The 27,727-nt window shown below is 42.5% G+C and overlaps 1 protein-coding gene across 1 annotated transcript in view; it reads right to left on the bottom strand.

Annotated features, from left to right (window-relative positions):
- Positions 1–27,727, bottom strand: part of TACR1 (tachykinin receptor 1) — a 128,538-nt gene that overhangs the window by 58,174 nt on the left and 42,637 nt on the right. The window contains exon 2 of the mRNA XM_059659324.1: positions 3,097–3,291. Coding sequence (XP_059515307.1) covers positions 3,097–3,291 — 195 coding nt within the window. The remainder of the gene's footprint in view (positions 1–3,096; positions 3,292–27,727) is intronic.

The raw sequence follows: 27,727 nt of genomic DNA, 5'->3' as shown, positions 1-27,727 counted from the left end.
AATGAAAGCAGCTTCCTGAGAGCTTCTAAAAGCAAAAGTCTTTAAATAGCATTTAATTGTAAGTGTAAAAATAATGAAACATACATTTCAGAAAAAAGGCATACATCAAATTACCTGGTATAATAAGTAACCTTTAAGCAAACACTCATGCTACTACCACTGGGCTCCAGAAATATAATTCCATCCCTTCAGAAGAACTTCTCAGTGTCCCTTCTTGATCACACTCTATCCCACCCCTGAGAGAAAAATCACTGTCCTCACTTTCATGGCGACGACTTCTTTGTTTCATTTATAGTTTTACAACCTACTTATGCACTCTTACAGATACGCTTTCATTTTGCCTGTCTTAAAACATTGTCTATAAGAGCCATCCACATTGCATGGAGTTATATTTTATTCATTCTATTAACTATATAGTACTCTGTTACATGCTTGATCCACAGTTTTTTTAATCTACCCTACTGATGATGGATATTTGGACTATTTCCAGGCTGGGGCACCAAGAACAATGCTGATAAAATGAACAATATACTAGGTGTATTTGGGTGTATACACCCATGAGTTTTTCTAAGTTCATTATCCCTGAGTGAAATTGGGAGGTCCTAGGGTATTAATAGCTTCTTTCCCCCCCCCCCCCTAGATACTACAAAACGTTTTCCAATGTGGTTTTATCAATATACACTTCTCTTAGCAGTCTACAAAGTTCTCACTGTCCCTCATCGTCACCAAAAGTTCTAAATGCTTAGTTCAGTCAGGCTTTTTAACATTTGCTAGTCTAGTAGGTGTGCAGTAAGATCTCATGGTTTTAATTTGCATTTCACCAGTGATGAATGAAGTTGTATGCCTCCCCATATGTTAATTGGTCATTTGGATATTTCCTTTTGTGAAGCAGATGTTCAAAACTTTTGCCTGTTCTTTATTGGATTGCCTTCTTTTAATACTGCTTAATTTAATCCATGTATTAATAAAGAGTCTAAATGATGAATAATCAGGGTTGGAGGCTCACCACGCAGCCAGAGAGGGCAAATGCAGCAACTTATGATTTTTTAGAAAATACCTCTTTATATAATTAGCTGGCCCACATTATTAATTAGATGATTTGGACCTAAGCATCTGCCCACCACCCTGTCTGCTGCCAGTCATCTTCTCATGCACCCAGGTCAATGTATAATGCCAACAACAATAATTCACATTCACCAGATTCTTACCAGGTGCCTGATGCTGGGCAAAGCATGTATCTTATTTGCCTCTCTCTACCTCTGTTAGGCTTAGAGGCTTAAATAACCACTATGACTCAACTAGAGACTGAAATGGCTGAAAGTTGATCCCCCATCTAACTACTTATAGTCGTTATTATCCTGCCTCAAAACAAAGTTTCCTTCTGGTTCCAAATTCAGGATTGACCTGTACTGTGGGGACAGCAATCATTTCTAACAGCAGAGAATATAACCAAGTACTTAGTTTTGAGCTGGAAAAATTTAAATTCCTTATAATTATAACATAATGATTATGAAGGGCACTGACATACAGAAAGTAGGTTTACCTGAAGCTTCTCATGCCCTTGACTTATGTTTGCATCACAACCCATATGTGAATGGCAAATACAGATTCTTTCAACGTACTGCTGCATTCATAAACATTTTATTCATCTCGAAAAGGTAAAATCACATGTCCTAATCCGGACTTATGTTTTAGGATAAAAACCATGAAATAAACAATGATAGCAAACCTACCCACACATGCAGCAGCCGCAGCAGCGACCCTACACTCTCCGAGCAAGGAGAAGGACAGCCCAGCACGTTGAGTTGGGTCTCAAGGGGGCTTTCTACTCATTAACAAGCATATCACAGCAAAATGTTCAAAAGTAAAATATTGATTTCTTGGACAAGCCCCTCAGAGATCTGTGGGAAAGTAAACTTTTATTTCCAAGTTCAACTGTGAATTTGTTGGAAGCTAAAAGAACTGTGTGTATTTGAAACCAAACTTGTAGAAAGGTGATCCAACTTTGAAAAGATTGTGATGACTAAGCTGAGCTGTGACATAGAAGCATCGAACAGACTGTCGAACCTCAGAGAGAAGGCATGGGAGGGAGGATGGGTGGGAGGAGATTAACCAGAGAACTTGTATGCATATATGCATAAGCCATGGACACAGGTAATAGCGCGGTGAAGGCCTGGGGTGGGGGGCAGGGGCGTACTAGAAGGGGTCAATGGGGGATAAAGGGGAGCATATGTAACACTTTTAACAATAAAGATTTAAAAAAACTGTATTCCATGAAGTAGGTGGAAGTTTTTGAAGCAGCTCATATAATAAACTTTAATTCAGAGGGTCTCCCCCACATTTGAGGGAACCTTCTGGATTGATTGTGCTCCTGGGTCGTGTACAGTTTGGAAAGCTATGTTCTTTCTCCCACCAAGACCCTGCTCAGGCTTGTAGTTTTGTTTGAAAGAATAATTTTCAATGTCCCTTCTGGGCTGAGCATTGATCCCCCCAGCCCCCCGGCTGCTGGGTCGATTAAATCCCACTGTTAACCTCACACTGTGCAAAAGGGCAGATGGCATTCTGTGGCTTACAGTGGTCGGCAAACTCATTAGTCAACAGAGCCAAATATCAACAGTACAACGATTGAAATTTCTTTTCAGAGCCAAATTTTTTAAACTTAAACTATATAGGTAGGTGCATTGTTATTAACTTAATTAGGGTACTCCTAGGGCTTAGGAAGAGCCACACTCAAGGGGCCAAAGAGCCGCATGTGGCTTGCGAGCCGCAGTTTGCCGACCACGGGAGAAGTTCTGAGGCAAAGAAATGCAGGCATTGCAGGGCAGAGTCACTGATGAAAGGCAGGAAGACTATGAAGGGCACCCAAAGGGTCTGCCGGAACAGTATCCAGGTCTTTTATTTTAATTTTCTTTCTAAGTCCAGAATAATATTTGGGACATAATAGTCCCCTGATACCGATGGACACATAGACCCACTATCAGAGTGGTATTGAAGAGTGCTTACAGATACACATTAAATCCTAACCGATAAAAGAATATGGTAAGAAAGAAGGAACAAGAAAGGGTGAAGAGACACCAGGGAGTCATCTCTACTCACACTTTCTCGTAAATCTTGTTGGCATATTCTGGCCACTGGATCATGCACACCACTCTGTTGGGCATGGCCATCGTGGTTGCGAAGTAGCCCTGGGGGAAGGCCAGCAGGAGAGCCAGGACCCAGATGACAAAGATGACCACCTTGGTGGCTGTTCCCGTCAGCCGGGGCTTGAGCGGATGGATGATGGCCATGTACCTGGAACAGAGAAGGAAGGACAAAGTTCTGGCTTAGTCACCAAAATACATTAGATTATGTATTGTTCCTCCCAAGAAAAACTTCCCGAAAACCCTTGGCTCCTGGTGAGTTTTATAACTATTTTCTTTTAAAAATTAGATGAAATATTTTTTATCACCATTTATCTCCCCATCTCCTCTTCCACCTCCACCCCCAATCACCACAACTGTTACAACTATTTTCTGATACCTCTTTCATAGTCTATCCATAAGCATTCTGATTCTTATGACATCAAATACTAAATCCATAAGAAAAATAAGGCAGATTTTCTATTTCAGATCCCACCAGGCGAGACGTTTTCATCATAGAAACGCTGAGGCTAGGGACACGCTGTCCAAGCATAGGTCAGTGGCTTACAGCGAATCAGAAGAAAACAACCGCCAAGGTCATAAATGTATTCAATATAGAGACTATCTTTTTCCTTTTTGGAGAAAGGAATAATGGTGATAGAAAAGGTAGTTTTTAAAGTCCTCGAGTGGCCATTTAAAAGGCTAGCAATCCTCCATCAGCCCATACAATCCTGGAGATATCCTCATCAATTCTTTGAACATCTAGAAGACAGTGTGTGGTGACAACCCTTTGCTTCATGAGAAGGAAGAAAGTCTCCACATGAGACGGACACACTAGAGCCTGTGAAAGGACAGGGTCCATGAAAGATCCTTGCAGGAGGAGGAAGGGGAAGCAAAGTGAATGATGCCTCAGGGCCTGGGGCCCTTCCTCCATCTCTCACACCTGGGACCTGGCACTCAGTGTGTGCACGCATTTGCATTTGTGTGCAGCCTCTGAGGGACAGTGCACCTTTTAGGAATAAGAAACATTTTAATCAGCATTTCATATCACATCAATGCTGCCTCCTCCATTTAAAAAAGGCATATTCTTTTGTGTATTTTTCTTGCAAAGCGTATGGATCCATTCCTTAAAATATGCATGTATTTTGTTCAGAGTAGGAATGAGGTCTTATACTGCCTTTGGCGTTTAAATATTATCTGGTAAATCCTCAGAATGGTGCATTTCATTCTCAGACACGCAGGTGTTTCTGGCTTCCAGGGACAGGAATGGTCAATGGAGACTTAAAAAATGAGTAGACAGCAGCACAGGTGTCAGCTGCCTCCACATAATTCCACAGAATTCTTTCTCTACACTCTCTGGACTTCTAGGATCTCAAGGCCAGAACTGGGTTATAAGTAAAGCAATTTTAATCAGTATGCACGCCCCGCATCCACACTGGGCACCTGCGGCATGCAGAACACAGCGTTTCCTTCTGGGCTCTGAGCTTCTAATTTCTCCAGGGGGAAAAGGCACATAAATAATCAGCCGCAACGTGACAGTAGGATGTTCAACCCTTCAGTGGTAATGTGGTAAATACCTTGAACCTTAGGGAAGCTGCAGAGGTAATCAAGTCTTGGACTGGCAGGCGGACTATTGGAGGCGAGGACAGAGGCATGCGTAGCTGGATTTGGGGTGAGCCTGCCTGAGTATCTGGCTTGGAGGGCAGGGAGCCTTCAGAGCCTCCCTCCCTTCTCTGTGTTGTGATTAGATCTCGCTTCCTGTCCAGGAAGCTTGATGGCTCAGTTTTTACAAAGGCGGTCCTGAGCATCCTTTTAGCATCCTAAACTTTAGGATACCTTTCCCACATTTTCTTGCCAGGGAGCTACACTTTCCTTCTCTGATCTCTACTAGTAAGTGCAATGCCACTGAAGGTTCAACGCATTAGGAGGCCCCAGGGCAGCTTTTACAGAGCCTTTCAGGAGTGCTGATAACCCCCAGGAAGGGAACTCCAGAATCTTTTCCTTCTGTCTCTTTTGGAAAGAGGGTAGATGATCTTGAAGTCAAGATAGAGTGAAATTAGATAGAGACTTGAAAAATATATTGTATTGGGGGTGAGGAGTAATTTGTAAATTTCTGGGCAAGTTTCCCTGGTTGAGTTGGTGGCTTTAGAGCCTGTGACCCAAGTGCCACCTACAGAACATCAAAAGGGCAAAAACAACCCTCAGGATGTTGTGACTCAAGCATCGTCTGTCTTCTTTAGGTTTCTCCAAGGGGCCACAGCTACTCCCAAGGGAGGTCCTGTATATGGTAGGCTTGAGGACCCCCCATTCCTGGGATCGTCTCCTGAAAAGAACTCTGAGAAGTCTTAATTTCTGTCCTGGATCTGCCTCTTTCTTGCCATGTGACATCAATAGAGCATTGATTTCCTCTCCAGTGTGGGGTTGAAGTGGATGGGGGAACCTCAAAGTCAGAGCGAACACTGTCCTGTCTTCTTTCCAATTCTGCGAAGGGCTGGACCTGGATGGTCATGGCCAGAACCTCTGAGTATTTGCATTAAACTTGTAGCTTGCTTATTGGATCGTTTTCCAGAGGCAAGATCTTTCTTCCTCTACAAAGCCGGACACATGCCCATGAAGATGCCTTTCCTTTTCAGCACCGCCCAGGCTTCTGCTCTCACTGCGGCTGTGCATTCTCAGGCTTCTCAGGGAATTAAAGAGGATGCCCAGGGGAGAATGTGCTAATTACATTGCCCCCTTTTAATATTATCTCAAATATTTTAATCTGCTTTTAACTCAGGGTAAGTTGCTCAGTCTTAAATAAACAAACCTTAACACCCCTCCCCTTGCCCAAGCTGGCAATACACCATTCAGAATCTAATGTGACTGGGGCTTAGGGAGGATTGCATCAGTATATTGGTACTGTAGCTCCGAATGGGTGGCAGAGAGCCATGTTTCATCTCTATTGCAAAAACGGCAATTTGAGAGCCCATTTCAGTTAACTCTCTGCCGGTACTTGAGTGTAGGAGCCATTTCAGTGACACATGAAAGTATTACCCACATAAAGCCAGAGAAAATAAAAAAGATTGGCTTTTAAAAATGTATATATTTTTATTGTTCAGAAACACAGCCATTTATAAAGCTCCCTCCTTTCTTTTTTTCTCTTTCTTGCAATCTTTACTTCTAGGGTTTGTGTGACATGCTTCATTCTTATTTACCCCAAAGCTAGTACTGTTTGGCTACTTTGTCCACAGATGGAAGCATATTTTTTTTCTTTCCTACTGCCCATTTCTAGCTTGGATTCCTTTACACATTCATGTATCTGTTTGTAACCACACCGAACCATTCTCGAGTATTAGATTATAAGTTATCACTGAGCCAGTGCTGTGAAGCTCTAGGAAAATGCATTCAATAAATATTTATCGACTGCATTGTGCTCATGGGACTGGAAGACAGTCAATGAAACGTCTTCCTAGTTTACGCATTAATCATCAGGCTGCCAGGGTCCGGAGGCTGTGTGGGACGTGGATTCTGTTCTCCACTTCAGCTCGTTCCAAGTCCCACGGAGGGCCATTGGCTCTGTTTTGAATTGTATCTGGTCTCCCAGCTGAAAAACTTGACGTGCTGTCTTCCTCTTACATGACTATACTTTATAAAAAGAACTCTCCATGTAGTCCCCTAAATCTGGCAAAATATAAGACTGCAGGGTTTTTTGTTGTTTTTTTCAGGCAGAGGAAAACAACTTTATGGGGGAAAATAATCCAGTCTTCTGACAAGCACAATATCCTCACAGCTTCCTCCTATACTATTCCTACATCTTCCAGAGAGAGAATGTGTTTCCTCTACCTGGAGATCTGTCCTTGCCCTTTTCCCACAGCCATTCCCCACCACTCCAGTCCCCACCCTCCTTTACCCCAACTCACTTCTTCCTGGGTTGGTACACATTCCCTTTAAAGGACTGTATCTTCCTGGGTTTAAATGACCAGGAGTGGTGACAGCTGAGAGCCTGGCTGCTATAGTCTAGCTTAAGGGTTGGCAATTTTTTTTTTTTTTTGTAAAGAGCCAGATAGTGAATATTTTAAGCTGTGTGGCCCATACGGCTTCTGTCGTAGCTACTCAACTCTGCCTTTGTTGTGCTAAAGCAGCCGTAGACAAGACAACTATTGGGGATGATTGTGTGCCAATAAAATTTTATTTTTAAAAACAGGTGGTGGGCTGGGACTTGGACCCCTGGGTCATAGTTTGCTGATCCATAGTCTAACACATGGAGGACTTAAACTGAAGCTCTCTGGGGGGTGAATCTCACAGCCCAGAAGCAGTCAGTAAGGTGCTCAGCCACCAGTCATAACCCAGAATCTTGCCTCTTGTCTGAGTACCTGTACAGTGGTCTCTGAGCCCAGGATGCTTTTCCTCCCATCTCCTTCTGGCTGGCTCCTACTTATTGTCTTGGCTTGGCCCAGTCATCAAGTCCTTGTGGCTGGGTTAGGTGCCCTGCCTTTACTGCTGTGAAGGTCTCTAACCTTGTGCCAACCACACTTCACTTTATTTACATATCATATCTGCCTCTTCTTTCTTCATCCTCCACAGATACCTTGAGGTTTGCAGTTGCTGTGACTTATTCCTGTCAGTATCCTTGGCCTCCCTGAGCCTAGTAAATGTAGTAAATACGCAATAGAAGCTTAATTGAATAAATAAATATACAAATTTCTTGGCACATAGCAGGGGTTCTGTAAATGGCTTTGGAATAAAAATAAATGCAGCAGGAGAAACACACACACACACACGCATACACACACGCTCACACTATAATTTTATTCCTTCTAGTCTGAATGTGTGTGAGAATAATTACTGCTCTGTGTTTTCTGTTATACAGACATCCAGGATCATCCTTCAGGAGTGACCTTACTGGACCTGAGTCGTCAGAATTTCCCATGTCTTGACATTAAATCCTTGCATCAATTCTCAATCCATATCAGTTGATTAAATTCTGCATTGGCCAATATGTTGGGAACTGTGCAGAATTCAGTCTTTCTGGTGTCACCCTCTGGCTCTTCCTAGTAACAAGAGGCTACTCTGTCCTTCCCCCTCCTAGTTTCTTCCATCTCAGGGACCACACAGCCTTTCTCCCTGAGATCAATAACATTCCATCAGTTGGGGTTTTCTCCCAGGACATTCTTTAATCTCCAAAATCTAGGCACTTTATTTGGCCAGATCACTTGAGCAGCAACTTTGTCTATTCAACCAAGCTCAAGCTCACAAAACTATAACCGGAGAGGCCCTGGGGCAGCCCACAGAGATGACCCAGCATTCACACACTACCAAGGCATTCTTGGTAACAGCAAAGCCCCTCAAGACCTTGCTGCCATGTTATCCACAATCCTACAAGGCATGAGTTGTTGGTTTCTGCATTGCATGTGGACTCATTTAAAAAAGTGCCAGCTGACAGCAAGGGAGCAGTCAATAAGATCATAAGAAATGGATGCAAAGACAGATGGAACCAAGAGCCTGTAACAATTCAGAAGGAACTGAAGGAGGGATGCAGCTGATTGTTGTCCAGTCTGCCCTGCCGCACACATGTTGAAGAAGAGCCTGTGTGGTTTAAAGACGGTTCAGATACAGAGTCTCCTGTCAGGAATGTTAAGAGCTGATTTATGTATCATTTCTAAGATCTGGAAACCATCCAAATGTTCACAAACAGGCGAATGGATAAAAAATACAATATATTCATACAATGGCATACCACTAGCAGTAAGAAGAATGCATACTGACACACACACTTAACAAGGACAAATAGCAAACCAACATTATGCTAAGTGAAAAAGCCAGACAAAAACATAGTATATATTCATGATTTCTCTCACATGAAGTTCTAGAACAGGCAAACCTAACTCATGGTGATAGAAATTAGAACATTCTGTATTTTGTAGGGGCATGGTTAACTTGGGTGGTATGCCTTCATGAAACCTCATTGTACTTATACCGAATGTTAATTACACCTAAAAAACACCCCAAACCCTGATGACTCAGCCTTTAAAACAGAAAACTATATCAATGGCCCAATGATCCTCTGCTTTTTTGGTCAACTGAGGTGTGTTATAAGAAATACATCTGGTCAGGGGAAGGTCAATGGGAAAAAAAGGAGACATGTGTACTACTATTTGTAATACTTTAAACAATAAAATAAAATTTAAAAAAAGAAATACATCTGATTCTGTTACAGTGACTATTATTAAGGAAAAGCTCGCTGCCATTCTAAACACCATCAGGAAATGATTAAAAATAGTTCAAATGAGAGATTTGCCATCAAATGAATCTTAGATGTGGGAAACCCAACCAAGTGTTAAACCTGAGTGGTTCCGCCAGCAGAGGTGAGCCAGATTTGGGTGAGCATTGGTTACCACCGGGAAGGAGCAACACCGGGAGTATCAGTCAGTTGATCAAGGGGAGGCTGCGATTCCCAATAGAAATCCCAACCTTCAGTGTTTGACTGGGAGTGGGAGTAGCTGGGGTGAAGCAGGAGGACAGAGCATGTAACTTTTCTGAGAGGATAAATGACAACCAGTCCATAGAGCGATGGAAGGCAAGAGAAGGAACACACCTCTTCCTTCCCATCCTGAAGGTTCTTGCCAAGCATTAACTTCAGCCACTTAGGAGCTTGGCACACCACAGACCATTGCTTTCTTCTTGTAAAGGGTGCTCATACTTGCATTGGAGACACCAACCCTGAGCCTGATATGCATGGGACAGATAGCCTGCGCCATTAGATGATGCCACGGCCAAACTTCACTCTTTGGTGGCATTTCCACTTTGGGCATTTGGAACTAAAACTCAAAGTGTAGTGACACATGAGAGACTCAGGTTTATAGAAATTTGACTGTGGAAGTGCTGATGGGGCCACATTGGCTCCAGTGGCAGTTGAAAGCAGAGACTAGAGTTTGGAATGCAACTTTGAGATTTTAATTACTAACAAGGGGGAAAAAAGAATTGAGTTGATTGAATTTTATGGCTTTAGTGGCAACTTAATAATGAGAGGAAGTTCACATTTAGGGCATTGTCAGCACTGTGCTTTTTTGTCTCACTCTCACTGGAGAATTAAATAACCTTCTCCTATCAGTTAGGTAGGAAAGTGTAGTTGGCCATTATCAGAGATGGGAGTTTTTCCTCTTTTCATGCGGGATGGCCTTGATACTAAGTTAATTAATGTTTTTCTTCTGGCCAATTTTGAAGTATGTGTGAGCAATGTCTGAGATTTCTTTCTTGCAGGGCTGAAACCCCCATTTCAGGCCTGGGTTTCCCGATTACCTGCCACCGTCTTCCCTTCAGATGACCATATGCTTGACTTTTAAGTTCAAAGCAGAAAACTTAAAGCAGGGGTACCTGAGACAGAAGAGTGGGGTGAGTGGAGGTTTCAGAGAAAGCAGTCTCTCTTCTCTCACAGATCTCCTTCATTCACCTCATCAAGGAGGATCTCTGGGCTGGGATCGGGGTGATGTGAGTGGGCCCCTCATTATTAAGGCTGTATAAGGGCAGCGTTGGATCTTGTTTTTATTGAAAATTTTGATATTTTTCTCAACATAGATTTTGAACTAAGTTTGCTATTTTAAATTTTGTATTAAAATATTATTGTCTTGATTGCTGAATTCTTTTTGTTCCCTCTTAAATTTTGTACCTCAGGTGAGTGCCTCATTTGCTTCACCCTCACCCTGACCCTGGTAATATCTCCCAGTCAAGTACACAAGGCAGACAGTCACTGAAAAAAATGAATTATATTCAGACTCAGGTAGTGTGCGACCATTGTTGGATGATGTTGACTATGTCGGCCATCTGATTATCAGTTATTCATGCGGTGTCCTCTGTCTGCATACAGCCTTGTAATGCCCCAGATGTCACCAGACCATGGGTGGCATGTTGGCGGAAGCCTGGGAAATGATTACTAACATGAGCAGGATGGAGGTTGAGCAATCCTGTTCTACAGAGTATAGAGTAATTTGGGCATCCTTGCTACAGTGATTTTGCCTTTTATTGTATAGTATTTACTTTATTTATTAATTGATTGATAGTGTTTTCTGAGTTAAAAATCTTTTGTTGACAAAAGTTATAGGCTTAATAAAAAATTAAGGAATAGATTTCTACTTTTCATGAAAGTTAATGATGAATGTATAACCCAAACAAAGGGATTTTAGACATTTACCTTGTATGGGGCCAAGTGTTAAAACTGAATACATGTAAACCGGAAGACACAAATTTGTTGAAGAGGCAGAAACACCTACCCCCAAAAGTTAGTAGTCACTTTAAGACTGGGCCCAAAGATGTTGATTTAGTATATGAAGGGCAGACGATGTGCTTGCCCACCATTCTGTGAAGCACGACTTTTTATTTAGATTAAATGACTGGTCTAAATTAACTTCTCTCTTTTTCAGTTCCAATTTTTCTTGTGCACAAACAAAAGTTCAAGTGATAGCTATTAATACATTGGCTCAGTTAGCAGAAGAATTGGCAAATAGATAAATGATTCTAATTTTACCTCAGTGTCATTAGTTTTTTTTAAATAGAAGATCAGCTCATTACAATAATGGTTCAATTTTTTCTTATTCCAACTTATGGATTCAAGTATTTGGAAGGTGAAACAACTGACATTGTTTTGAATGTTATCATAAACTAATTTTAGACCTCAATAGTGAAGATAAATTGTTTTGTTTTGATACTAATATGAATACAATATGGTAAAAATAATGTCCTTACTAAATTAAGAAACTTATGAAATAGAAATGTACTTGGAAGAGGTTGTGACACATAAATTTGCCAGTGTCTAAACAAGCTGTGATATTTTACCAGTTGATTTAGAAGCTATAGTTGTTGAAATTTACAAAAATTTTTGTAGGTAGAATAACTGAACTAAATTTTTTAATGATAAATTTGATGATAAATACAAAAGTATATTTTAATAGGATTTTACAAGTGTTTGAACCTTTGACAAATATTCTTATAAATTGACCTAAGTAATAGTGTTGAACTTTTTGGAATTGAGTACTCTAAGTTTTCGATGCATCTTGTTTAAAATTAGTTGAAAGTCATTAATGTACATTTTTCAATGAATATCCCAAAATTTTAGGTTCTGAAACTTTTATAAAACTGCAAATTTTGAATACAAATCTGGCAAACATAAACACATTGAAATTTCTTCTTATAAAATCAAGAGAACTGTGCAAGATAAATGATGAAAGCTCTGTGGTATGCACAATTTAATTTTGAAATTCTTAAATTGCTTTTAGGAATATTTTGCCTTGAGTGAAGAATCATTTGATAGATCTATTTTTCAGTAAACAATTTATATTGTGTATCAGAGTAGACTGGTATGGAGTGGGTAGGATTACCATTTTGGAGTACCTAAATATTTAATATATATATATATATATATATATATATATATATATATATATATATATTTCAGAGAATGAGAGAGAGAAACATCAATGTTGAGAGAGAATCATTGATTGGCTGCCTCCTGCACACCCCCCACTGGGGATGGAACCGTGACCTCCTGGTTCATAAGTCAATGCTCAACCATTGAGGCACACTGGCCAGGTGCTCCCTCCACAGGTTGATGGGAAAACAAGGATAGAGGGTTGAGTGAGGAAGGACAGAGTCTTGTGGCTTCTGCTGGTGAAGGTGCCCAGAGAGAATGTCAGCCTCGAAGGGGACATAGGAAGGATGCTGGGACCAGGACTGCCAAACAGAGCAAGAGTCCAAGAGAGGGAAACACACGTTCCAGAAAGTAAACACTCCCAAGGCTTGTGTTTACAGACCACCCTGTGGCCCGTCCTGCTGTGATGGAGGGCTGTGTCAGGCTGCCTTCCCCGGCCCTAGAGCCCCTCCTGCCTGAGTTATGGCTTAACTCCTCCCATGGAGCTCCGGCCCAGAACGTACCTCCTTCCCGCTTCCCCCTTGTTCTTACTTTTTGCTTTTTCAGCTACTTGATCTCTCTTGAAGTGATTTCTGAGAGTCTCAGTCTTCTCTTTGCAAAGAAGGACTATTGCTGGGTGGTGATGGCTAACTGAGAGAAAAGCCAGAAGCGAGCAGACAGTGCCTGGTGCAGTGGGCACAGGGCACATGCCAGTCTCCTCTCACATCTTTGTGATGCTTCATGCTCAGAGGCACCATAGTGTCTTCTCAGAGGCTCAGCACCCAGCTGAAACCCAGAAACCCAGGGCACCAAATGCTTATAGCAGCTTAAACTGTCAGTGGGACAGGTTGGATCCAGGGCCAGGCGCCCAAAGACACTCAAATACCAAAAGGCCAATGACACAGTGGAGTCAGCTTAATAGCTATTGTCAAGGACGGAAGTTCTCAATTTATGACTTAAATAGTATTTCAAGGGGAAAAATAAAGTGGAGCAGTATTTATCATCCCCACAGTCCCCATGTGTGAATTCCGTGAGACATTTAAGCATAATTGCTACAACATGGTGTCACAGGCTAGTAAAGGGGCGCGGAAATTTGACCAACTACACTCTGTAACTCCTCTGAGGATGACTGGAATGAATTGGCTCCCTGCAGGGGAACCCCAAGACCATCTTCTGTGAAGGAGGAGCCTGCTTTGTTCTCCCCTGCCTCTCCCCTGATTCCCCCTCCATTTAGCATCCTGTCTCACTGCCTTTCTTATAAATTTCATTTCTGAGAATGTTTGTTGGAGGCTTGCCAGAGAACCGTTGTGACAGCAGGAACTAGTGGGTATTGTCAGAGGACCAAGCACATACACTGTGCAGGAGGGGGTGCACAGGCAGAGAAAAGCACCTCCCCAAGCCAGAAGGAAGCACACGTGGAAGGTAGGTGCTGGTGGGACATGGGCCTTGCGGAGAGGGGCCCAGACATGCCATCTGACAGGGCACAGCCCAGCCTCTTCAAGCTTCCAGAGACCTCCGTGCCTTCCTTCCTGCCTGTGGTGGTTGCTCCCTCAGGAGATGTGGGCCTGAGGGTTTGGCCCTCTTGGTCTTCATTTTGATAACAGCCCACAGCAGAGGAGGTGCCGAATTTGTGCTTAGTAGAGTTAGCGCAACAACTAAAACAAAAACTCCTCCAACAACGAGGCAGAAGGAACTGAGTTCTTGTCTTTACTTTTTCTGCCACCACCTGGTGTGAGCTTTTGTCAAATCATCTTCTCTCCAAGCCTTGGTTTCCTCACTGTGAGCAGTTTCTGGAGATGTTCTGTGTGGACTGAGCACAAGTTTTGCTGAGAGTCTCACTCCTGAAAGTGGAGCTGGGCCACTTCTCCCAGCTCTGGTGACGTCTATTCCTTCCCTGATCCCTGTCCCATCTTTTTTAATTTTTATTTTATTATTATTTAAAAAAATCTTTTATTGTTGAAAATATTCCCGTCTCATCTTATAGGACCTCTCAGCCAGCACCTCTCAAAGTCCCCCTAACCCCATCAGAGGTGGTCAAATTCATAACAGTTTGTTTGTTTGTTATTTATTTACTTATTTATTATGGATTTTAGAGAGAAAGGAAGAGGGAGATAGAAACACCAACGATGAGAATCATTGATCGGCTTCCTCCTGCCTGGCCCCCTACTGGGGATGGAGCCCATAACCCAGGCATGTGCTCTGACTGGGAATCGAACTGTGACATTCTGGTTTGTAGGCCAACCACTGAGCCACATCAGCTGGGCCATAACAAGCACTTTAGTTTTTCCATCTCATGAGATTACTATGAAGATCAAATAAGACAAAAATTAGCGACTTGTAATTGTTATATGAGGTATTGTAGGGGCATTCAATTATAGAAAGAGGCATGCCACATTCAGAGCTCTAGAAAGATCGTAGACAATTGGGGTGAATGCTGGCAGAGCAGAATGGCTGGCCAACTATCTAGGGAACCTATGGTGCCCACACCTGACATGGGCAGGGACTTCGATAGATAAGTATGTCCTACCTACCAATTTATATAGTCCCTTAGGAGAAATTTTAGGTCGAGGGTAACTCACTATACTAGAAGCAACTAGGACCAGGGATCGGGTGAGTGTGTTCCTGTTCATTGTTTGCAGATGGTACAAGGGACCTCAGCAGTGAGGCAGACTATTTATGATGGGGAAGAGAATTAGAGGCTGGTCAGTCCAGTCCTTTCACTGGATACATGAAGATACAAAGGCCCGGAGAGGTGGCATGAACAATCAAGGTCAAGTGGAAGGCCAAGTTGTGCTTACAGCCAGTGGTGGGTCCAGAAATTCTATATTGGAAGAGCTAAGGGAAGAATTCCAGTTGAGGGGAAGGGGGTTCCCTATCTTGAAGTTTATTTTGTGTAAGACTTTACATAAGATTGAAAAGGTGTCAACTGTCTATATCAGAAAATGGGAGAAGAGCTAATACAGACAGTAAAAAACTAAAGTCACCCTCTGGTACCAACACAGCTTGATGCCCAAGGACTGTTTTCTGCTCTTCTCTCTTCTCACTAGATGTGGCCATCAGACATTTTTAGGTGAAAGGGGAAGAGGGCAGATCCTTCTGTGTCCACACAGCATTGACCCCATCCTCTGCACTAGACAACCCAGCCCCACCCCTGCCAGCGTCACAGAGAAGCAATGGTGAGGAGCTGAGTTGGGTCCAGCCTTGGCAATGGATGTTCACTATAGAGAGATATCTGTACTTCCACCCATGTCCATATTTAGAAAACCAGGGAAGTGATTTCTAGCAACAAACTCATTAGTTCCAACCGCTATTACCAAAAAGCAATTTGGAGAGCTAACAGAATTCATTAAAATGGGATTTTACTTATAATAATAACTGCAAACAGAAAAGATCATAATTATGCCCAGCTTTACAGTGACCAAGGTAGGGGCATGAGCCCTCCTCCCACTGAGTGTTGAAGGGCTCTGACCTTCCAAGGCCTTTTCTGTGCCTAGGCAACAGGTGTCTCAAACAGATTAAAGACTCTGTTTGAACAGCTTCAATGCCTTTGTTTCTGTTTCATGGCCACCCGGCTGGCTTCACTGCCTCTCCTCCCAACATTCTCCTTCTTTCTTTTTACTTTTATTTACTTATTTATTTTTACTATGTACGCTGAGTGGTTGTCAGTGGATGACTGGCCAACTGACAAGGATGGCTAAAGGCCACTTCCAGAGCTATTGTCTTCAATGATCTGGCGCCTGGAATTTCTCTTCAGCTATGTCATGGAATGGGAACCCACTTGAAATGAAGCAGGATAGTTGGGTCCAAACAGATTTGATATGGCTTTTTTTTTTTTTTTTAACATGGTGGGGTCAACATGTAGAAATATTTTCTGATTTCAAGTAATATGCAGAAAATTATTTCTTACCCAAGCCTTTCCCTTTCATTATCCCTGCCTCTCTCAGGTTTCTTTGAAAGGATTAGAGATGGGTTGGGGCCTAGGAAGAGGATGGAGGATCCTAGTAAAACACCCAAAATAGTAATGGTTCAATTTCTAGTAGCATCACGATGCCTTTGCAGTTAAGACTCATCCAGTTACAATTGTTCACACTGTACATTCAATAAGTCAGCAACCATCCACACTCCTCTGGGAAAGCAGTGGCTCATCCCACTCACCTTATTCTCTGAGCATGGTGCCTTTCCCTTTCTTTTTATGTCTTTTGTGTGCTAATTATGATATATTTACTTCAAAACATGATTGTTTCAGTTGACATATTAACTAAAATTTAAATTTATGTTTCCTGGCAAATATCTGTGAAATGTAATTGTCCCTTATGTATTTTATCTTTTAATTTACATTCTTCATTGTTTGAAGTATTACATATGTCTCCTTTTTCCCCCATTGACTTCTCCCCAGTTGTTCCCACCCCCCAACACAGGCCCTCACCCCCTTACTGTCTGTGTCCATTTGTTGTGCTTACGTGCAGAGCATGGTGCCTTTTATTTCAGATATCCAAAGCACCATCCTCTGGGATATGATACCTAACCACTTTCTAGAGCAGAGCCAGGTGGTGGCCCACCACAACCTCTGTTCATCCCCTCTTCCTTACTTACAAAATCCTAATTCAAGTTCTCACCAAAGAGATGTAAGTTGAAGGTGTATAAGAGTTCCAAGAGGGAGTGCACCTTTCTCCCTTCCCTTCTCCCTAGAACTTTTTGTTGCCTAGACTTTGGATGCAAAGACTGAAATCTCAGCAGTCACTTTGGACCATGAGGTGGCCTGATAATAGAAGTCACATGGAGAGCAGAAAGACAGAAGGCCACTGGCTTTCAGGTAAGTCTAGCATTTGCATGTCTCTAGCATTCTTAGAGTGTCGACCAACTTCCCTCTGGAAATGAATTGAATGTAATAGAATAAACAATCGTGTTTAAGACATAGCAGTCACGTCTCAGGTACTCTCATCTGCTCTGAATCCTGACAACAGAATTTAGCTCTTGCAAGTGGATACTGTAAGTAACAGAACCTAAAATGTGGCATTAGATTATTGGAGAAAGGGAGGGCAGATATTAAGGAATCAGTGATTGCAGGTTCCCTCATTGTGCAGTGGCAACTCATTTGGTCAATACATGCACTTTGGAAGCCAGATCTCAAACTGCTAGAGCCTGGAGAACTAGAGCTGATGGTATTTATGAGCTCCGTTATTGCTGTTTTTGTAAGGCCCTATGAGAGTGATGAACTCAGGCTAGAGCCAGAGAGGCTGCACACAGACATGGGAAGAAATACAGCTTTGCTATGAGAGACTTGTAATTTGGAGCATTGCTGGATTGAAAAGCACCAACTGCTCTTGGACCCAAGTGAAGTAATTAGAAGTGGTGGTTGTACAACTGCACCCTTAGAAGGAGGTAAGGCAGCTGTCCTGTCCTAGAAGGGCGTGAGCTCAAGGCTTAGCTTGGATACCAATCCCCATGGACCACTTTGGTGCTGTGGGGAACACTGGGTCTCCCTGTGAACACTGGCTTTCCCAGAATTTTCATATCTCTGAAATCCTTAGGATGTCAAACAATATTCTCACGTCTTTCCAGAGCTTAATAGCAAGGCCAAATCTTCCAATAAGAGAAACAGCTTATTTTAGTCCACTCCTACAAGTTATTTAATATTAGTATTTATAAAATAGAGTTTCTATAAACAGAATCCTAGATATGTAGGTAGAGTGTCACATATGGTGCTACCTCCAATTCCCCTCCTCCTCTAGGTATAAGGGAATGTTCCTTAGAGATCCAGCTGCCGGTGGAGAACTTTAGCTCAAAGGAGCCCCCAAAGCTTGAGATGTTAGGATGTCTCTGTCCTTCTTATATCCAACACCCCTTGATCTTTAATATGTTTGTTCATGATGAGATCTTTGAGCTAAGAGGCTGCAGAATATTGAGTACACAATACAGTGGGGCCTTGACTTACGAGTTTAATTCATTCCGTGACGGAGCTCGTAACTCAAGTTACTCGTATGTCAAATCAAAAAGTGAACGAGTGAGACACGTGATGCTGGGCTGATGTGGCATTCACTGTGACGTTCGCTGCGCCAACTAGAGGTGGGGTATCTGAAGCTGGCTCGTAACCCGAATTTTAGCTCACAACTCAAAGCAAAAACGGCTCGTATCTCGAAAAACTCGTTAGTTGGAACACTCGTAAGTCAAGGCCCCACTATTACGGTTTTACAAATGCTGCTCAGGACATAAGTACATCGAAGACAACTTAATAACCTCAAGTAAAATGGCTCTGACTCTGAACACCAGCAGAGAGGTGTATTGGGAAAGATGAACACATTTACCATCACATAATCCCTTGATAGTGTGTGAGAAAACTGGGTCTCACCAAAGTTAAAAAGTAAAGATGGAACCCCTAACCCTCAGTTTTTTCTGATCCCCAAACCCATGCTTTGGAAAGGGTATGCAGAGTCCGTCCTAGTTCAGAGGTCCCATGGAAAGACAGGGCTGGGAATGACGCCAAAACAGACTTTACCATCAGCTTTTGTTTGTTTGAACCACCTCCTATGTGCCAGGTGCTGTGTGCTGTGAGACAGTTCCACCTCGGGCAGAGCACTGAGTGAACAGGCTCATGAGATCTTTGCTTCCTACTCATGGCTGAAGCTACCTAGCCTGAACCTTTGCCTTCTTCCCAAGGAAGGTGGTTGTTACTCAAGTAGAATAGTCTATAGGACTAAAATGGTCTCTAGCCCATGAAGGGGTGCTCCATTTTATTGACTCAAAATTGAGGGGTGTTTGAACAGGCACATTTCAGGCAGGTGGGGAGTGCCAACCAGTTGTGGTTGTGTTCCAAGAAAGCTTGGACTGTACCACACACCTGTACACCGTGGCAAACAAACTTCTTCTGGGCTGTAGTTATGTCAAAGGGTGGAGGGTGGGAAATCTGCCTGTCCTGAGCTTTGCCTCTTTTGGCCACTTTTGTGGTCCTGACCCATCACTGGATGGCAGCCTGGAAATCACTCTTTCATCCTAATACTTACTGACTGCCATCAGAGCCAGGCACTATGGCAGGGACTGGATGTAGAGGCAGAGATTAAAAATACCACCCCTCATCTCAGGGAACTCTGGTCCTATGAGGGTGACAGATGGTAATCCAATTACAACTGTGGTCAGTGTTCTGAAGAAGGGCCATAAGATTACATAACAAGGGGATCAGAACAGTCTTGGGGCTCAGGGAAAGAGTGTCTGAGAAGGTAACATTTGAGCTGAGACCTAAAGGTGAGTTGGATCTGGTAGGCGAAGAGTGACAGAGGGAGGAGGGGTGGAGCCATACCAGGGAAGGAGGGGGAACAGCATGTCCAGAGGTCTGTGGTGGGAGAGAGATTGGCACTTTCAGGGCACTGGAACACAGGGAGCTGGGGGAGAATGGCTGAGATGATGAAAAGAGTTAACACCATTGGTGCTTACTCTGTGCCAGGTGCTATTTAAGGGCTTTATACATGTGAACTCATTTAGTCTTTATAATAACCCAAAGAGGTAAATGCTTTGTGATCTATATTTCACATATGAGGAAAGTGAGCCACAGAGAGATTAAGTAATGATCATATGGCTACTATGCACTTTGAATCCCTAGGCAGCCTAGCTCTAGAATAGTAAGCAGGTTGAGGGCGGGGGTGTCCTCACTCAGATGGGAACAGGAAGCCATTGCATGTTCTTGAGGTGAGGAGTGGGTAGCCTGTTTTGCATCCCGAAGAGTCCACTTTGGCTTGGTAAACTCTGCTCGGTGAATGGCAGCTTTGGGGTCATCTTAGACCCTCTGCCTTCCCTCTTCATGCACTCATGTGGCTATGGGCAGGTAGGAATGATGCTCAGAAACCTGAAGTCCCAGCATCCTCTGTCCTCAGGCCTCAGAATACTAAGAAGGTACTCATGGCTAAGGGTCTGGATGAAGCTTTGTAGACATCGAAAGTTCATCCAGCACGTCTCCTTGCTCGGGTGGGAGGGATGAGCAGAAGGCAGGTGGTTTGAGCTCTCCATGCCACTCTGACTGCCTCTGACCTGGGACCAGGAGCCTCAGAGGCTGCGATGGCTCTGTACTCACTGACCAGCTTCCTGACCTGTAAAGTGTTAGGCGTGGACTAGGTCACTGCTTCCCACACCAGGCTGGTCATTAGTGCTCTCAGGAACCATCAACAAAAGTTATATACCATTGCTCCTCTCTAGACCTATCAGAATTTCCGGGAGGAGGCCTGGAATTCAGTATGTTTGAAGAGCTCCCAGACTGAAGCAGATCACTTTCAAACCTTCTACTTGCTCCACAATAATGATTTTTGTCTTTCCTTCAATTTATCAATTACAAGGGGGAGTAGGAAGAACCAGACACAGTACTAAGACACTTTATATATTTTCTATTGCTTGATGCTCAGCCCAGCCCTTCCAGGCGGCTAATATTATTCTCATCTCATAGATGAGGAGACTTTAGTTCAGAAAGTTTACTTTCCTGTTCAACTCACACTTAAACACAGGAGCTGGGATTGGAATCTCTTTCTCTAAAGCCCAGCTCCTTCTGCTAACCTAGGGGTGGGCAAACTTTTTCTTAAAAGGCCACAGTACATGCCGAAACCGGTTTGGCTCAGTGGATAGAGCGTCGGCCTGCGGACTGAAAGGTCCTAGGTTCGATTCCGGTCGGGGGCATGTACCTGGGTTGCGGGCACATCCCCAGTAGGAGATGTGCAGGAGGCGGCTGATCGATGTTTCTCTCTCATCGATGTTTCTAGCTCTCTATCTCTCTCCCTTCCTCTCTGTAAAAAAATCAATAAAATATATTAAAAAAAAAAAAAGGCCACAGTACATACTTTTGACTTTTTGGGCCATTTGGTCTTATTGCAACTACTCAACTCCGCCGTTGTAGAGGGAAAGCAGTTACAGCAACATGTAATGCACGTGCATGGCTATGTCCCAATGAAACTTTATTTATAAGAACAGGTGGCTGGACAGATTGGGGCCATTGGCCATAGTTTGCCCATGCCTGCATTAAACAATTAAAGAATTGACTTAGCCTTCTAAAGAAAAGGGAAATGAAATTAACATTTGTTTAAGCCATTAATACAGGACACAACAAATTGGGCTGTACTCTTCATGTCTTTGATTTCCTATAAACTTCTCCCTCACCCAGGTATTATCATCCACATTTTACCCATAAAGAAACTGAGGTACAAAATAATTAAGTTATCTGCCCAAGGTCACATTGGTAGTGAGGAATTAGGGCAGGGCAGGTGTGTAAATAGGCCTGCTAGGCTGCAGTTAGGTGTCTGACTTCAGCATCTGTAATTTTTCTACTAAAATGAGAACAGTATTTGTGTTTCCCTGCCATGACTACAAGGCAAAACTATGGGTCCAGTTAGCTCTGCCTGAATCATGAGCGTCAGTGTACTCCCTCCCTGCTCAGTGAAGCTGTATAAAGCAACATCATTCTACCCACTTCATCCACACTGGCTCCCCACATGGAGAAGTAGGAACTATTGTCTATGAAATCGAATATTCCAGAGCTTTCTTTCTCCCATACATAAACAAATAAATCATCTTTCAATAGTCTGGTAACAAAGTAATCTCCTTCCTGTTGAGCTGAAGATAAGGGATTTGAGAGGCTCCATTGGGGGAGAAATAAAAACCTGAATTGTAAGTTTCTTTGAGACATAGCCAAGATTTTAACAGCTCATTCAGGAGGGGAAAAGAATGAGGCGAAGACTTAAGCACTAGAAAGATTAGATGTCAGGTAATACAAAAGCTCCATCAATGCCTAGGAGCAAAAACAGGAATAAAATGGAGCCCATTAATTTAGATGCACATCCAGGTTGTTAATGGGGAAAGAAGACATATAATTCAGAAATCTGCTTTTAGTTCTTTCAAATCAACATGTTTCCATTAAAATGGAAATTGAAGTCCCATCATATGGAGCAGTCATTTTCCGGATATTGTGTGATTATCTCTACCTTTCCGGGCCCGAGTGGAAATGAAAATATCAGTTTCACTCATTAGCCTTTGGAAGTTGCAACTTTGGGTTTCTCAGAGTAGCTTACTTTTCTTAGTTCTGTGCAGACACTATTTATCAGTAGTAGGGGGCTGGGTGGGTTGTATGGGTGTGCCTTCCTCCCACTCAACTAACTCAGAAAGGCCACGGGCAGATGAACATGTGGGATGCTAGAAGTGACTTAAAGGGTTTTGTTTTGTTGTTCTTTGTTTTGTTTTAGAAAAAGAATGAAAGCAGGTAAATGCCCACCTGGAGAAATGACTTTAAAAGTCATTATAAGGAAAAGCGGAGCCAGATTTGGCTGCCAAGTTCACACAGGCAGATTATGTGAGGCACATGCTTTAAATGAGCAGTGGACAGAACTGCTTTAGTCTTCTTGGGTAGGGCCTGGCGGGTCTGATAATATTATGCTCATCTGATAGATGAGGAGACTTTAGTTCAGAAAGGGAGCTCTTGAAAAGGCTGTTCCCCTATCTGCCAAACCAAATCCTATCATCTCCCTCCTAAGACTCAACTCAGGGTAACCTCCTCAAGGCCTTTCTTTTGTTGTTGTTGTTTTTTTAATTCTCACCCAAAGATACTTTTTCCGTTGATTTTTAGAGTGGAAGGAAAAGAGGAAGGGACAGAGGGAGAGAAACATCAATGTGAGGGAGACTCATCAGTTGCCTCTGGCACATGCCCAGCCTGGGGTGGAGATCCTGCAACCTAGGTACCTGTCCTTGACTGGGAATTGAACCCATGACCTCCTGGTCAGCAGGCCAATGCTCTAACCACTGAGAAAAACCAGCCAGGGCCTCAAGGCCTTTCCCTAAAAACCTCTAATTGAGACTAAAATGCAGTTTGAAAGCACGTGGCTTTTAGGTCTGTCTGTACAATGAGACTGCAGGCTCCTTGAGGACAAGGACCTGGGTGAATGTTAGCGATGCATTCCTTGTGGAGTCTAGAATGATGCTAGGTTCAGAGGATGCCGGTGTGCACTTGAGATCGATTGCTCTTCAGTAGTCCAGATTAATTTGGCTGAAACTCTCAGTTTTTTAATTTTGTTAATTGTGGTAAAGCCCTATCCATGATATGTGGGGATTCTCATAGTCTTTCTTTTCATGGTTCCTATTGTGACTAGTTCCTAAACACACACACTTTGTCATTTTTCCCCTCATTCATCTGGATTCAAACTCACTCTTTACTGCTTTCCATATGAGTTGGTGAGTCTAGTGAGAACTGAGAAGTTAGAATTCACTGGGGCGGCAGGGGGTGGGGAGAGAGAGGTCTCATTGAGCAACTCACATCTTCTTGTTGGCTCTCTCTTCCTTCTACCATCTCCCCTTGGATTGCCGCAGAAGCCTCGAGTCATGCTCTTTATAGAATGTGGAACCATCCAGCTCTCCCAGTTTGCAAATCCATCATGTCTAAGGACAACAGAGCCAACTCACAATGAGCTCCATTCTCCTTAGAAAACAGTCAGAGATAATCAGAGGACAGCATGCTAATCAGGGGGGAGGGTGAGTTAACCAGAGAAGGGCAGGTTAACCAGTAACCAGTAGTTGGGGGGGGGGGGGAGCCTAACCAGAGAGGACCCATGTTAACCAGAGAGATATATTATTAACCCAAACCTGTCTGGTCCTCAGAATCATTTCAGTTGTTTTTATAAATATATGTATTCCTGGGTCCCACCCTTAACTTAATGAATTGGAATCTTACAGAACCATCATTTGTATTTTTTAAAAAGCTCCCTAGTTGAGTCCAACAATCATGGCATTAGGAATAATGTGTCACAGACACATTATAGAGAAACCTGCACTAGGTGCAGCGTGGATCCTAAGGACAGGTTTGCTGGTGCAATTCTGAGCTTTCTCAGAGGAGGTGACATCTAAACTGAGCCTTCAGAATTGCAATAGAGCAAATGAGGGGCGCTGAGAAGGGGGATGGAAGGGCTTCCAGGTGAAAGGCTCCAAATAAGCAGAGGCCTGCGGGTGTGGCCCACCACGATGAGCCGGAGCCTGGGTGCAGGAGAGGACCAAGTTAGAGAAAAGGCCAGAAGGTGAGTTAGATCTCAGGTGCTGTGCTAATCCCAGCAATTAGTTTTTTTAAAAAAATATGCTTTTATTAATTTAGAGGGAGAGAGAGAAACATCAACGTGAGAGAGAAATATCAATTAGTTGCCTCCAGGAACTGAACCAGCAACCCCTTAGTGCATGGGATGACACTCCCCCAACTGAGCACACCGGCCAGGGCCCACCAATGAGTTTTAACTTTATCATCTTTGATATGAACAACTGCTCAAAGGTGTAAATCAGGGAGTGAAAGGATTAGCTTTTGTTTCAGGAAGATTACTTTAGAATTTCTAAAACATGATGGAAATTTGAGTCTATATATTTAACTCTTCTCTTTCTAAAATTTCCTAAGAAATACGCAAAGAAATATTTTTAACTGGCATGACTCAGTGGTTGAGTGTCGACCTATGAACCAGGAGGTCATAGCTTGATTCCTGGTCAGGGCACATGCTCGGGGTGTGGCTCAATCCCAGTGTGAGGCATGTACAAGGCAGCCAATCAATGATTCTCTCTCATCATTGATGTTTCTATCTTTCTCTCCCTCTCCTTACTCTCCAAAAGCATTAAAATATTTTTAAAAAATAAAAAGAGAGCAATCGGAAGGATGCCTTCCTTGCACCAGAAGTGTTGACACTTTGGCACTAGTTAACATTGACTGAGCATTGCTGTGTGTACCCATTGTCTGGAATGCTAGCATCATGGTATTTCACAAGGAAGGTGCTGTCACGATCTACACTGATACGCTATTATCATTTCCCTATTTCAGATGAAGAAACCAGGTCACCGAGGAGGTAACTGAGTCCACCAGTCCTGCAGCTAGTTGTAGAGTGAGCATTTGAACCCAAGGAGTCTGCCTCTAGAGACCAAGCATTTACAGCATCATGCTGTCTAGTATATTGTAAAAATGTGGTGCTAGTGGTCTGCACTGGCTAACAGAAAAGCTCCCTGCCACGGGAGCGGCCTTCGGTCATAATTACTTTCCTAGTTTCCACAGTCGAAGAGAATTCTAAGTTGGAACAGGACTCCATGGGGCCACTAAAGGGACAAAGGCATGGTCTTTCATAAGTGTTCAGGAAATACAGTGAGCGCTGATAGAGCCCCCTGGTCTTGATAAGTTTGCTAATTAAAGTGTGGGCACAGCCTGTGGGGCTCTGATTAAATGGTGGACTTCACTGTGTTCTGGAAGGACCCTTCAGTCCCACACAGGTTCTCTGTGCAGATGTCTCTGGCTATAGCCTTGTCTCAATCCTCACAGCCAACTGTACTGCTACAAACTAACACTGCAGACTTTCCCCTTTCTCTTTCCCTTGGACTTAAGGTTTGAATAAGTATTCCCATGATCTCTGACGCAAGCCACGGTAACTCCCAACACTAAACAGGACTTTCTGAGGAAAGATGGGCAAACAGAAAAATCACCAGATAGATGAAATGATTCATCCAACAGTTTGAAAGAAGGAAACACATCTGAAGAATCAGAACAAATGTTCTCCTCTAAAGGAAGTTTACTCCAAGAAGTAAGGTTAAAACCAGAAATAAAACAAAATTGATTCACATCTTCACTGAGACTTGAGATTTGGGCACCCACCCCATCTAAAAGCAACAACCTGACATCAGGAAATAGTGCTCTTAAACATTAAAAAAAAATTAAATGTAAATTTATCTTATAAATTTCTAAGTTCAAATTTTTAGTTTCACATTTTTATTTGCAGGTGGTATAGTGATTAACAGATTAGATAGTAAAGAAAATCTTAACAATGACTCAAAGTCCAGTTTGAGAAATTTTCCAAAATCCCAGAAGCAAAAGAAAAAATGAATATAATAAATAAAAATGTAAGAAATATGAGGGGGGAGGTTTAGGAGATAAAGTATAGTATAATAGGAATTCTAGAAGAAGTAATAATGAATAAATTTAGAATGTAGTCCTTTGAGCTGAGTAAAATTGTAAGTTCTTAAATTAAATGGGTCCTTCCTAGAAAAAATTACTACGAAGACAATTTAATATTAGGAACTCTATCATTTATCATATGACTAGATCTAAGGATAAAAAAACTTCTAATCATTTCTTTGGGTAACTAACAGACATTTAATAAGAATCAAACATTTTTTACTAATAAAAATAGAAATAGAATGACATGCCATTAATAAAATAAATGTTGAAAGGATTTTAAACTTGATGGAAAACAGAAGTGGTCTAATGACCATTATTACCAATGGTAATATTGTCCTAGGCATGTTAGCCAATGCAATTAAGATAAGAAAAAGGAATAAGAAGCATAAATACTATAAAGTAAGAGAAAACTATCATTTTATGCAGAGGATCGCTTATCTACCCAAACCAAAGATAATCAACTACAAAACAGGTAAAACTAGTTAGAGATTTCAGAAGATGTTTTTAAAATAAATGTGTAAAAATCAATAGCTCTTCTAAATAACCACATAGCCATTTCTACAACATAATGAAAGCAAGATCCTATTACAATGGTCATGAAATAAATGCTTAGAAATAAACACTCATTGAATTATGTAAAATCTATATTAAGAAAACTACTAAGCATTCCTTCACTGAAAGAAATATAGAAACTTGAATAAGTGAAGAAGCATTATAGTCTGCTGAATGGGCATATCTAATACTGCAATGTCAGGACACTCTAGTGTGGGGATTTGGAACTCAGATTGCACACCCACATGGAAAGATGCAGAAAACAGTTAGGATATGTATCTGGAATTCAGATGAGAGAGCTGGGTTGGCTACAGAGATTTGGGAGTTATCACTGTAGAGTTAGGGGTTGTAGCCATGAACATGGATGAGGTCCCCTAGGAGAGTGTGGAGTGCAAAAAGAAAAGGGCCAACTGCCAATCCTGGAGAACACCAGCATTCATGAGGGGCCCAGGGACAGAGAGCCAGTAAATGAGATTGGAAAGTGTGGTTTAAGACAAAGGAGGAACATGGGGAAAGAGCAGCATCCTAGAAACCAAGAAGACAGCCTTAAGAAATAGGGAGTAGTCCACAGGGTCACTTGTGAGGGTCAGGCAAGATAAAAATGGAGGAGTCCACATTGGGAGATGGCTGGTTACAATGGCAAGAATAGTTTTTGTGGAATTGGGGAGTGGCAAAATGAAGGTGAGGCTTGTTGAAGTTCTTATGATGCTAATAGCCACGGAGGGGACAGTATGCATGGAACCTACC

The sequence above is a fragment of the Myotis daubentonii genome, chromosome 12 (assembly GCF_963259705.1).
Source record: "Myotis daubentonii chromosome 12, mMyoDau2.1, whole genome shotgun sequence".
Taxonomy (NCBI): Eukaryota; Metazoa; Chordata; class Mammalia; order Chiroptera; family Vespertilionidae; genus Myotis; species Myotis daubentonii.
Note: the sequence above shows the minus strand (reverse complement) of the source record. Positions and strands in the feature narration are given on the sequence as shown.